The sequence below is a fragment of the Schistocerca piceifrons genome, chromosome 5 (genome assembly GCF_021461385.2).
Source record: "Schistocerca piceifrons isolate TAMUIC-IGC-003096 chromosome 5, iqSchPice1.1, whole genome shotgun sequence".
In the NCBI taxonomy this organism is placed as follows: Eukaryota; Metazoa; Arthropoda; class Insecta; order Orthoptera; family Acrididae; genus Schistocerca; species Schistocerca piceifrons.
In genome coordinates, this window is record NC_060142.1 from 254651646 (window position 1) to 254665361 (window position 13716).

The 13716-nt window shown below is 42.8% G+C and overlaps 1 protein-coding gene across 1 annotated transcript; it reads left to right on the top strand.

The window, feature by feature from the left end:
• Nucleotides 1–4906: 4906 nt before the first annotated feature.
• LOC124798101 (ejaculatory bulb-specific protein 3-like) lies at nucleotides 4907–10993 on the top strand. The gene is made up of 2 exons (XM_047261351.1): nucleotides 4907–5114; nucleotides 10599–10993. The coding sequence occupies exons 1-2, from the start codon at nucleotides 4925–4927 to the stop codon at nucleotides 10793–10795; spliced, it is 387 nt and encodes a 128-aa protein (XP_047117307.1). The 5' UTR covers nucleotides 4907–4924; the 3' UTR covers nucleotides 10796–10993.
• The last annotated feature ends 2723 nt before the right edge of the window (nucleotides 10994–13716 follow it).

Genomic DNA, 13716 nt, shown 5'->3' on the forward strand with positions numbered 1-13716 from the left:
CAACTGTGATCTTGTAATGTTAATCACTTACCTCGACAAAAGTATTCCTGAAATTTCATTAATACATATATTGCCAGCTAAGACAGTTCCTCACACTCACGTCTGTATTTGTCTCTACGGTGAGATACTGAATCGAGAATACGTGATGGTATATATACCATTACTTAATTACACTCTTGGAAATGGAAAAAAGAACACATTGACACCGGTGTGTCAGACCCACCATACTTGCTCCGGACACTGCGAGAGGGCTGTACAAGCAATGATCACACGCACGGCACAGCGGACACACCAGGAACCGCGGTGTTGGCCGTCGAATGGCGCTAACTGCGCAGCATTTGTGCACCGCCGCCGTCAGTGTCAGCCAGTTTGCCGTGGCATACGGAGCTCCATCGCAGTCTTTAACACTGGTAGCATGCGGCGACAGCGTGGACGTGAACCGTATGTGCAGTTGACGGACTTTGAGCGAGGGCGTATAGTGGGCATGCGGGAGGCCGGGTGGACGTACCGCCGAATTGCCCAACACGTGGGGCGTGAGGTCTCCACAGTACATCGATGTTGTCGCCAGTGGTCGGCGGAAGGTGCACGTGCCCGTCGACCTGGCACCGGACCGCAGCGACGCACGGATGCACGCCAAGACCGTAGGATCCTACACAGTGCCGTAGGGGACCGCACCGCCACTTCCCAGCAAATTAGGGACACTGTTGCTCCTGGTTTATCGGCGAGGACCATTCGCAACCGTCTCCATGAAGGTGGGCTACGGTCCCGCACACCGTTAGGCCGTCTTCCGCTCACTCCCCAACATCGTGCAGCCCGCCTCCAGTGGTGTCGCGGCAGGCGTGAATGGAGGGACGAATGGAGACGTGTCGTCTTCAGCGATGAGAGTCGCTTCTGCCTTGGTGCCAATGATGGTCGTATGCGTGTTTGGCGCCGTGCAGGTGAGCGCCACAATCAGGACTGCATACGACCGAGGCACACAGGGCCAACACCCGGCATCATGGTGTGGGGAGCGATCTCCTACACTGGCCGTACACCACTGGTGATCGTCGAGGGGACACTGAATAGTGCACGGTACATTCAAACCGTCATCGAACCCATCGTTCTACCATTCCTAGACCGGCAAGGGAACTTGCTGTTCCAACAGGACAATGCACGTCCGCATGTATCCCGTGCCACCCAACGTGCTCTAGAAGGTGTAAGTCAACTACCCTGGCCAGCAAGATCTCCGGATCTGTCCCCCATTGAGGATGTTTGGGACTGGATGAAGCATCGTCTCACGCGGTCTGCACGTCCAGCACGAACGCTGGTCCAACTGAGGCGCCAGGTGGAAATGGCATGGCAAGCCGTTCCACAGGACTACATCCAGCATCTCTACGGTCGTCTCCATGGGAGAATAGCAGCCTGCATTGCTGTGAAAGGTGGATATACACTGTACTAGTGCCGACATTGTGCATGCTCTGTTGCCTGTGTCTATGTGGCTGTGGTTCTGTCAGTGTGATCATGTGATGTATCTGACCCCAGGAATGTGTCAATAAAGTTTCCCCTTCCTGGGACAATGAATTCACGGTGTTCTTATTTCAATTTCCAGGAGTGTATTAATACTGCTATAGTAATAACATCATTATTTCAGTTACTAAGCTGAAATGTACCTTCCTAACAACTGATTGGGAAAAGTTTAGAAACACGGCTTATCATGTAAGTAGAGAGAATATGCATTAAGGAGCAATAAAATAAAAAATTAAGTTATATAAAGACCAAAAATCAACAGAATGTTTCAGTGTCGCAGAATGCCTGCCGTCTTCATTCCATAGTGCGACGCACTCACTCAATGTAGCGCATCTAAATTTGTGATAAGATCCTATGGCACCAAACCGTTGAGGTCATAGTCCCTAAGCTTACACACTATTTAATCTAACTTAAACTATCTTACGCTAAGGAAAACACACACACCCATGGCCGAGGGAGGACTCGAACATCCGACGGTGGGACAGACAGGCAAGTGCCGTCTATTACCGTATCTAAACTTTGGGATATTTCATGTACTCAAAATAAATAGGGAGAAAATGATTTTTAGTTGCCACGACAAATACACGAAATAAATGATGCTTGCAGAAAACTTCATCTGTGTGACATTGGAGAAAAATGCAGCTTGAACCCTTTATGATAAAATACGACAATTACTATAACAGATCTCACTTTATATATTCCTAGCATACTGCGCGCAAAAGTTCGTTTTTATTTAAATGGTTACCACTTCGGTCGTTTGTAGCACCAGACAGTTGTACACGAATAGAATCTTGCATTCAGCAACTCATTCAAGCCAGAAGGCAGCGTACGCATGTTATGATGTTATGGTAGAACTTATCCGGGTGGTTTCGTAGTGGACCACAAAGATCAGAAACTAATCGCCATTTAATAAATACAAACCTCTGTGCAACTTGGGCGGTTTTGTAATTTTATTCCATCTCGCTTTATTGCGAGCATATTTTGGGCGGATATTTCACTATGAAATGAACGCTTTGCTAAATGTGTTTGTCGCACATCTCCAAACAGCGATTTTGTTTCGTAACAGTATTGTAAATAACAAGCAGTGCTTCCCCAGTGACAAATTTACATAGCTGAAAACGATGGAGTCTAAAAACATTCAAAAAACCGGTAGAGATATCTAATAAATTTCAGAACAAGTTCCAACTATCAGACAAGTTTCATCGAAGTAGACGCTATAGCCTTTTACGCCTTTCCCTTCTACGTTAAGAAAATAAGACGAATTACGACATTACTTGGTGATTAATATTTCACTTTTACAAGGCGTAAAATAAATACTTTACTTTTAATGTTCTTGTTGTTGTTATTGTTGTTGTGGTCTTCAGTCCTGAGACTGGTTTGATGCAGCTCTCCATGCTACTCTATCCTGTGCAAGCCTCTTCATCTCCCAGTACCTACTGCAGCCTACATCCTTCTGAATCTACTTAGTGCATTCATCTCTTGGTCTCCCTCTACGATTTTTACCCTCCACGCTGCCCTCCAGTACTAAATTGGTGATCCCTTGATGCCTCAGAACATGGCCTACCAACCGATCCCTTTTTCTAGTCGCAGGGAGGTGTGACCGTGCGGTTCTAGGCGATTTAGTCTGGAACCGGGTGACCGCTACGGTCGCTGGTTCCAATCCTGCCTCGGGCATGGATGTGTGTGATGTCCTTAGGTTAGTTAGGTTTAAGTAGTTCTAGAGGACTGTCCCATAGTGCTCAGAACCATTTGAACCATTTTTTTTCTTCTAGTCAATTTGTGCCACAAACTCCTCTTCTCCCCAATTCTATTGAATACCTCCTCATTAGTCATGTGATCTACCCATCTAATCTTCAGCATTCTTCTGTAGCACCACATTTCGAAAGTTTCTGTTCTCTTCTTGTCTAAACTATTTATCGTCCATGTTTCACTTCCATACATGGCTTCACTCCATACAAATACTTTCATAAGCGACTTCCTGACACTTAAATCTATACTCGATGTTAACAAATTTCTCTTCTTCAGAAACGCTTTCCTTGCTATTGCCAGTCTACATCTTATATCCTCTCTACTTCGACCATCATCAGTTATTTTGCTCCCCAAATAGCAAAACTTCTTTACTACTTTAAGTGTCTCATTTCCTAATCTAATTCCAGCAGCATCGCCTGACTTAATTCGACTACATTCCATTATCCTCGTTTTGCTAATGTTGATGTTCACCTTATACCCTCCTTTCAAGGCCCTGTCCATTCCGTTCAACTGCTCTTCCAAGTCCTTTTCTGTCTCTGACAGAATTACAGCGTCATCGGCGAACCACAAAGTTTTTATTTCTTCTCCATGGATTTTAATACCTACTCCGAACTTTTCTTTCCTTTCCCTCACTGCTTGCTCAATACACAGATTGAATAGCATAGGGGAGAGGCTACAACCCTGTCTCACTCCCTTCCCAACCACTGCTTTCCTTTCATGTCCCTCGACTCTTATAACTGCCATCTGGTTTCTGTACAAATTGTAAATAGCCTTTCGCTCCCTGTATTTTACCCCTGCCACCTTCAGAATTTGAAAGAGAGTATTCCAGTCAACATTGTCAAAAGCTTTCTCTAAGTCTACAAATGCTAGAAACGTAACTTTGCCTTTCCTTAATCTTTCTTCTAAGATTGCGTTATTACACGATAGTAACATACACAATTTGTGTTGCTGTATACTAAAAAAAAAAAAAAAAAACGAAATTGTTAGTCACTCCTGCCAGCTAAGTCAGTTCCTCGAACTCACGTGTGTATTTGTCTCTACGGTGAGATACTGAGTCGAGAATACGTACTGGTTTCGAGCTATTTGCTCTAGGATGTACAGCCCGAAAACGTTCAGTATTGCGGAAACTGGAGTTTAAATACATATTCAATAATTCGTCTTATTAATACGTATACTTCCCTAGAATGTTATTCCATGTATATCTTTTTGTTGTTAACAGGAAATATTTATTTATCTCTTCACATGGGACGTGAAATGAGATACCTCACCGCCTCCCTCGGAGATTAAAATTTGCAGTGCATGATTAAGTTATAGCTACTACAAATAAATTTTTTCGGTTAATTCTGGGTGGCAAAGAGTGCAGCATATGTAAGAAAACCGCAACAAGCGAAGTGTATTGCTCAATACATACGTGTATTATTCCGCTGGCTCCCATACTGCGGGATGCTGGTGGGGTAATACATTGAGACATGGCTACTCAAGGTCACGGGAGTTGAGAAAACCCACGCAGGTTTCTCGTTATCGCAGCTGTGAGCGCTAGGTCTTCCAGAAGGCGCCCCACCTCGTGACTCTGGTATCCTGTCATGGGTAGTCATACGTCAGAGCGGCGGTATAAGAGGAACTTACCTGCGACCGCATCCCACAGTCTGAGCGGAGAAACACGGTTGCCATGGCGAGAAACCTGATCTTCTACTGCTGCCTCGTGGTCGTCGTTGCCGTTTCGGTGAAAGCTGAAGACAAGCTGGACAACCTGAATGTGGACGAGATACTCAACAACGACCGCCTCCTGAAATCCTACATCCAGTGCGTCCTCGATGCAGACGACGGAAAGTGCACTACAGAGGGCAAGGAGATCAAAAGTAAGTGCGGCAGCTTACTGTGCGTCTTTCGCTTCTTTGTTCCACTTTTCACCATCGTCAAAGTTCGATTCCCGTTTTCGTGGTAGCTACAGATGTTCGATTAGATAATACACTCGTAGAACATGGTGTAGCAAATGGCTCTGAGCAATATGGGACTTAACTTCTGAGGTCATCAGTCCCCTAGAACTCAGAACTACTGAAACCTAACTAACCTAAGGACATCACACACATCCATGCCAGAGGCAGGATTCGAACCTGCGACCGTAGCAGCAGCGCGGCTCCGGACTGGAGCGCTTAGAACCGCACGGCCACCGCGGCCGGCGGAGATTTCAAGGCATAACTTCAAGAGACTTCGTTTCTTATTCCCTGTCGGGTGTTTAATCTAATAAGGTAGCATCGTGTTCCACTAAGAGCAACAAACAGTGTAACATAAAAAAATCCCGTGATGTCAAGACGTCGTGTGACTTTATCCTTCTCAAATCAAACTTACACCCTTTCGTAGCATTTCAGAGATCTATCATATTGGAAATTTCATGTCCTGCTCAGAAATATTCTTGCCTGTCAAGGTAACGTTTCATAAAGCTTAAGGTTCGCGCTTTGCTTTAATCTAAACAATTATGCATTTTGCATAATCAGGTTATTTTCTACGTCCCTAGAAAATATTTTTTGTTCGACCCCCACCCCCATCTAATCCCCAACGATGTATGGTTTAGCTTCCTGTCAACCTGATACCTCTCCAATTTCCACCTCATGTCCATCTCTTTTTGGCTTTGTCTTTACCTTTTCGCACCATGATCGCTTCTACGCAAAAGAGAACCTCCTCTGCTTCTCTCTCTGAATCCAGTTTTTTTTCCAACAGCCTTCTTCGTATCGCCGTTTCAAGATATTTTTGCCAAAGTGAAGGTTTCATTTAACATTAGAGTACAAATGTTTCCTTTACTGCCAAATATTCTTAAACGATGACGTTACGCCCGACATCAATCCCCTACGTCTACTTTAAAAGCCCACTGCCGATGTAAATAATTTTAGCATTACCTGTTATTCAGTACTAAGTATTTCCTCACTTTTTTATGGTCCAACTGTTTACCCTGTACTTTTTCGTACAATATTGTTTATTTGCATATACACTGAATCTCTTCCGTGTTTTATTGTGGTGCAGTCGGCATAATGTGGACGTTTGAAATACAAATAAACGCCATTGGGACCTATCAAAGAATATTATTGATTCCGAAATACAATTGTCCACGGGCACTACATATTCAACAGATCCACAGTAACATTTGACATGATATGAAGTACAAGGACTCTGTTAGTAACTACTGTTTCTACGAATTTTAAAGAGTCAAACAGAGTAATTAAAATAATCATAATAATACGCGATTCAAACACCAACACTTTATAATACACTAATAATCGTAGTGTTCATTTTATGTGGATGTAACACTGGAGAATATTAACCCTGTGTGTATACTGTTAATGATTTAAAACTACTATTACATTTATTTGAAATAGACTAATGGAAGTCTAACCCGTATCAGAACAACAATTAGGCTTCTTCTTTCCGCTCATACGCACTCCCTAGACAGTGTAAGAGACTTGTTGCCACTGTCGATGGGCAGCCTCTAGCATCATTTCCCGGCCATTCATTCAACGCCCCCATGTGTCAGCAGATTACACGTCTGTACGACAAAATTAGCTAGATATTAAATTTCTCAGCGAATTTGAGATAAAAGATTTTCGTCACTAGATGCTGATGAAGCCGGCGTTACTTTTCCCTGTCATTACAAAAAAAAAAAAAAAAAAAAAAGTTGGCCACAAAAACTGGAATATCAGAAAGGACAGTAAATGAAATGTTACAAATTGTGCGTATGCATAGTCGGAAGAAAACATGATTAAATTTGTAGGAGATATGGAGTGTACACGGTACGAAAACTACTATCACTGCCACGTTTGGCTGCATGAATGGCTCTCACACAGATAGGCATCGACTCGACTCGAAGTGAGCTTTGTCGGCTGTGGGTACGTCATTCCATGCGGCTTTAACTCTGCATCATAGTTCATCATTCTTAGTGGCTGGCGAACGATTTCGTGCCAGTATCCCGCCAGTTGTTCGCCAGATGTGGTCAGTAAATCAGATATCTGGATAAAATGCTGTCGACGGTAACAGTCTGGATACGTCAGAACAACTCGGGTAAACAGCTGATTTGCTTTATTGTACTGGAAGATTAATTCATGGAGACGTCGAAGAAAATACATCTCCTCCAGCCTGAACAAGCAAAAAATGTAATTACTGTCGTTCAGGTAACAAGCTACAGAAACCAGAGGTAAGCATGTTGTATACCAAAGGTATCCCGTGGCATCAAACCAGTTGAAGTATGCCTTCTGCTAACGTCCTTCTTCTTCCACGTCTTGAAACATGGACACATGCATGGTGCTACTGCACGCAGATGCGGCACCAGTCTGGAATAACGATATAATTACAGTCCTGCCTCTATCTGCTGCTGCGCCAGAGGAAACGGTAGTGGTGGTCCCCATGATGAGTCCCCCCCCCCCCCCCCCCACTAGAGAATTTCGACAAGCAGAATTGTCTTACAGGCGGCATAACATGATATTCTCAGAAACAGACAACCTTCAGTTACGATTTCTGTGTGAGAAACCTGTTGCGTAATCTGCCGTTAGGTCCAGAATTCAGCTGACCTTAGTCTTATCCACTCCAAGCAGTTGCGCTGAAATGCCAATCTCTCGTATGTAGAAGTGTATGATGACTCGCTGACGGATTTTGCATGCTGCCTTCATGGTGTTGCAATTTTAACGGTCAGCAGCGTATTCACTATGCAGGGAAATTCGTCTCTTTCCTTTTACACTGTGTCGAATAACATGACTTGTAAACCCACATGGTGTTTGTAACATATGACTTGTATATCAGCGGCTGCGTAATGTTATCTCTACCGTGGAATTCTCACCCCTACAAATGATTAAAACGACCCTTCCATTGACAGTCTTCACCTAGGGACTTCCATAAAACGTAAGAGCGAGTAGTAGATTTTCATCGTTTCAGTCAAGCAAATTAAACCAATTATTCCTGTCGGGATACTACTAGTATGAAGCACAACATGGTTATCGTAAGCTGTAAATTGTATAAATATGAGGTCGTGCGGTTCTAGGCGCTCCAGTCAGGAGCCGCGCTGCTGCTACGGTCGCAGGTTCGAATCCTGCCTCGGGCATGGATGTGTGTGATGTCCTTAGGTTAGTTAGGTTTAATTAAAGTTCTAGGGGACTGATGACCAAAGCAGTTGAGTCCCATAGTGCTCAGAGCCATTTGAACCATTTTATAAATATGAAGTACACAACATCGCAATCTACTCCACATGTAATTAGAGAATGGTAGAACATGTGTTTGAGTTTCTTTAGATTTCGACCTCCGTTATTAGACGGACGGACACAAACTTTATTTACCAAAGAATTCTTACCCAACGAAAGTTGCCAAACTGCCGTATATTTTAAGATTTTATTTTATTTACAAAAATAGTGTAGGCAATTCATTAGCACCTTCTTCAGGCCCCTGTGCAATTAATGTATACAGAATCAGATAGACTGACACTGGAATAACTGCAGCCATGAATACCTGCGTTCCATTAATTTCTTGTGGAACTTGACAAACACTGAGCTCACATTTCTCGGGATGAGTGTGTGCACAGTTGTAAAAAAAAAATCGCCGAATCGAAGTATCCACGGCTCTGGTTACGCGTGTATCGATATGTCTGATCGTGTATAAATGTGGTACATAAGGACCTGAAGATGGCATTAATGAGACTGGGAAACCGCCTTCCTAAATACAATAACATCTGAAAATAAGCGGCTGTTTGGCAGTATTTTACCATACGCTGTCCTGTATCCACGATGTATCAACAGGAACACAAAGCTCGCTGGCAGTGGTTTGTAGCGGGAAACAGAAAAATTATACCCTCACTGGCTCTTTCAGAAAACGTTCAGAAGGGAACCAAACGGAATTCTTCTCATTTATGGTGTTGTTCTATTTTTCGGACCAGAGTGCGCATATCACTCGTACGTTGTTGTATGGAGGGCAGTTGTGCTGCACCGCTCATCTGCTCACTGTGCCATCATCTGCTGTGCAGAAGGCGTAAATTTTGTACATGCAATTTTTTGCCTAAACAGTGGATGCAATATGCTAGCCGCAGTCTCGTAATGCTGAAATTATCTCAGTATAAGTCAGAAGACGAGCCAATATTTCTGTTTGTTCACTACCCAGGAACAGAAATTCGAGTCATAAAGAAGCAATTTACTTTATGTCAGACTCCACAGACAGCTAAAGAATCATAAATCTAGTAAACAGAATGAGAACTCTGTTACAGCGAATCGACTACACGTGCTTCTTGTGTTGAAATGAAGACTTCTCAGAATCTAACAGCCAGATTCTCCACTGTGGTTCTCGCCAGCAGAATCTCATGATCGATCCCCAGAGGGAAATCCCAGCAGGGATGTGCTCTTTGTCACTAGAGGGAAGTCCTTGTTCACATCTCAGTCAGGTCCTTCCTGCACCCACGGCGTCGAACGTTGCACTCAAGTGACAAATACCAGTAGCCTGTACAAAAGCACTATGTTCCACTACACAGGCCATGAACCTGCAGCCAATCATCTGAAGTTCGTGCTTCTTTCTGAAGTTTGTGTGGAAGCTTCCATTTCCCCACGGCGTCGAATGTTGCACTCGAGTGACGAATACCAGTAGCCTGTACAAAAGTACTATGTTCCACTACACAGGCCATGAACCTGCAGCCAATCAGCTGAAGCTCGTGCTTCTTTCTGAATTTTGTGTGGAAGCTTCCATTTCCCCTCCTACATTCTTAAAACTCTGCCAAACAAAAGCATTTCTCTGCTTTTCAGCGGAACATGAGTGCTTTCAATGAGAAGATTCCACAGAGGTCAGCTAATGACCATCATTTCTGATCTTTCGCATTTCTTCGCACTAAAAGCATGTCCCTTTGCCTTTTCCGCCACCGATACTTTTTCTCCAGGTACAACTGTCCTGAAATACTTTTTGCCCCGTTCCGACGGCACTACGGCCTTCTGCTACCTTGAGCACTGTACACCGCCACCGCAATGCTGTACTCCCTCTCACGGCAGTAAATGTCCGCCCCTGCAGATCATGACCACTCTCTTTCCAGCCCACTTTACCTGACAGCGGCTTCAGAAGAACGCATGCTTCACTTCGCCTTCTTTGTCTGTGTTCAGCCTTCAGTAAGCTCTAGTCATGCGTTACTACGGAAATCGTTAGTACTTGGTGGTAGCCAGTATCTGCCAGTGAAATGGTTTATAATCCGTTTGTGCATTGTAAACTGTGTTTTAATATAAATATAAATGTACAAGAATATTGAATGTAAGGTGTGAATATCTTGCCATCTTACAAGTTCTTTGTGTTGTTTACAGTGAGACTGTTTCACACCATTTTCTGTCACATTGCTACAGGCAGAGTGCCAAAACTGGTGTCGACGGGATGCAGCGACTGCACGCCTAGCCAGCTGGAGAGAGCTGTCAAGATCCTGAAGCACATCACAGAGAGGCACCCTGCAGAGTGGACCAAGCTGAAGGCCAAGTACGACCCCGCGGGCGAGTACACCAAGAAGTATGCCGAGGCCTGGAAGGAGCGGGGCGTCAATTTCTGATCGCCGCACCAGAACGACTCAGCTCTCAGCTGTTACCCAGAATTCAACAGTAGATCCTGTCTCTTTCCAGGAACTTTCCAACTACCGTGAATTTATGTGGTAACTTCGTCCAATTTTATCACTGAACGGAATTTCTAAAGCTACACTTGTTCACAATATTCCAGACATTATCATATGAAATAAAAATCAATCCTTAAATTTGTGTATCATATTCTGGTAGGTTGCTTGACAATTTCCTGCGTCAGAGTATGAACCCCTGTCGAAGTCCCACTTTTCTCTAACTATGTTTGAACCATCACGTGTGACAGTTTATCGAAACTTGTGGGTAATGACCCACGAAGGCAAGAATGAAATTTTATGTGGGGTTAAAACGAAAGGGTTCAACTGTCTTTCGGCTGTGAGACTAAATTACTTTTAACTTATCGTTACTATTATAACTGTTTCTTAACATTGTAATAATGATCGTGTAAGTTAACAATAATTTAAGTTTTTCCTTCAAATACCAGTATCAACATGTGACACAATGTGGTAGATATTACAGCTACGCATACACTTTGTACTTTGCAATACGCATCTATGACAGTAAAGTTGAGACATACACATCTCACACATTTAAATATGTGATAAAATGCGTCTCTGAGTGGTTGGCAGTTATTCCGAAGGATGACGAATTGCTTCATTATTTACTTCACGACAGATAAAGGGACTAATTGACAATAAGATACAACTATAACGTTTACAGGGCGATTCCGTCTGGAAACCCACGAAGCGGCTTAGATGACGCTGAGGCAAGTAATATAATATAACACACAAGGGTCACAAATGTCAGGAAATACCCCAAAAACAATATGAGAAATGTTGAACATATGACGTCACCAGATGCCGTATCTTGCCGCACTTGCAGTGATTGCGCTTGGGAGTGAAGGGAGGACTGATCGGGGCGAAGCTTGCTTTCGTAACTGTGATCTGTTGTAAACGTAGAAGTTACAAAATTATTCCCTTCGGTGTAATCAAGTAAGAGTTGGTGTTATTTTGTGTTTCATTCCTTTTGGTTCTTCTTATATTGTTTAAGAGACATTATTTAGTATAGAAAATGTATGTCACTTACTGTTAACGACGTAGTCGGGAAACTTATAGTGATTTACTTGTGATGCAAAACATTCGGTTTGTGTCGTACTAAACTTTGCAATAATCCTGCGGGGAGGGCTAGCCAGTAAAAAAATAATATAGCTTGTAAACGCGTAACTGTTTCAAGAAATGAAAAACATACAGCCGACCAGCACCACAACTCGATCCCTGAAGTCTCCGCACATGAGACGCGCACCTAGGCCTGGATCGACTGCGACATAAACACTTGACTCAACTACTGCCCGCGCGGGAAGGTAACTTGTGGTGAAAGAGTTTTAAGGTCTCATGTCGAATATTTGTCATCCGTTAATGAAATAATTCCGAAAATTTACGACACTATGTGTCTTGTATTAATTTACTTCTCTCATAGTCATGTACGTCCCTTCGGAGATGTTTAAACGTTAATAATAATCTCTCCGTATTTGCTGCTATACTACTGTACGTCCTTCAGCACAGTACTGTTATTATTATTAATGGTATATACGTATAGGCCGCTACAGTACCACATGAAGCGTGTACTTAACGCGAGTTTTTCTCAAATGCTATGTTACTTTCATCCTCTGACTGTATATTGTCTTTGTTTCTTCCGACCAGTATGTTCCTGTCTTGAATTTCTTTACCTCTTGTGATCAACGTTAGGATCTTAAAGCTTTATATATATCCCAATATCTGTTCAGTTCGTCAGGTTTCCGACAGTTTCTTCCTATGCCCGTCAAATTTCAGTCGACGTTTTTTCAGATCTTGGATTATACTTGATATCTACTCGGTCTTTTTTCTACTCTGCAATCTGTAGCATTCTTTGGTCTTCCTGGGCAATAGGATTTTATTGATGAGTCTTCTTTCTAGTGTCTTAATATTTTCCAATGTATCTTTCCGACTAATGATCAACATTTCTGATGCGTATAAGATTTTTGCTTCATGACTTTTACTGAGTGATTTATGCATTACTGAGGCTGTTAGAAATAAGCAGTGGCAGTTGTTTCACTGCCTCGTTAGTGCATGATTTAGTAACACACCTACAAAAACTAAATATCAATTTTCTTTTGTCATTTTAAACATACGTATAAATGTTCAAAGAAAATTCCTTTCATTCCAAAGTTTAGCTAGATTGTAATGTTGATGATGACTGTGGGGGTGGTGCAGAGAGGGTGTGGGGGTTACCAGCTAATATCTCATTGCACTCGAAGGTAATGGTGTCAGAAAGGTTGTGACCCACTGATATAATATCCAGTCAAAAGAAAGGAAAAGAAAAAATAAAGAAAATAACTGGTTCGTGATGCACAACATCCTAACAATAATTGTAATACCAACTGGGCGTTTCCAAATCTCCGTTAAAAAATATTTTGGTGAAGTACACGTTAGGGAGTAAATAATACCTAATGGAGTACAGCAGTCGTCGGCGAACCGTATATCTGCTTAAGGGAAAACTTGTGTAATAATTTTTCAACCTTTCTGCGTCTATTGGATGAGAGAGTTACCATAATTGCAGTTACCATACTTTCTACTAAGAAAGTAAGTTGTTGATACTGTTCAGTGTTTAGGTACACTCGAAACTAACACTGTGGAAGTCTCGTCCTACATATTTTGTCTCTTCTGACACCGCTAAACTGCATGTCGTTGCATTACAGCCGTTAGCACTGAACACCGTTACCATTCCAGTCAGTTCCTTACAATCAATGTCAATCAAGTTGCAAGTAAGTGAGTTAGTATTACTTTTTACTCTGCTGGCGCCGGAGAGAAGCAAACTCTATGTAATCCTTTTTTTTTTCTTTGTCCCAAAATGTAGATTTGTC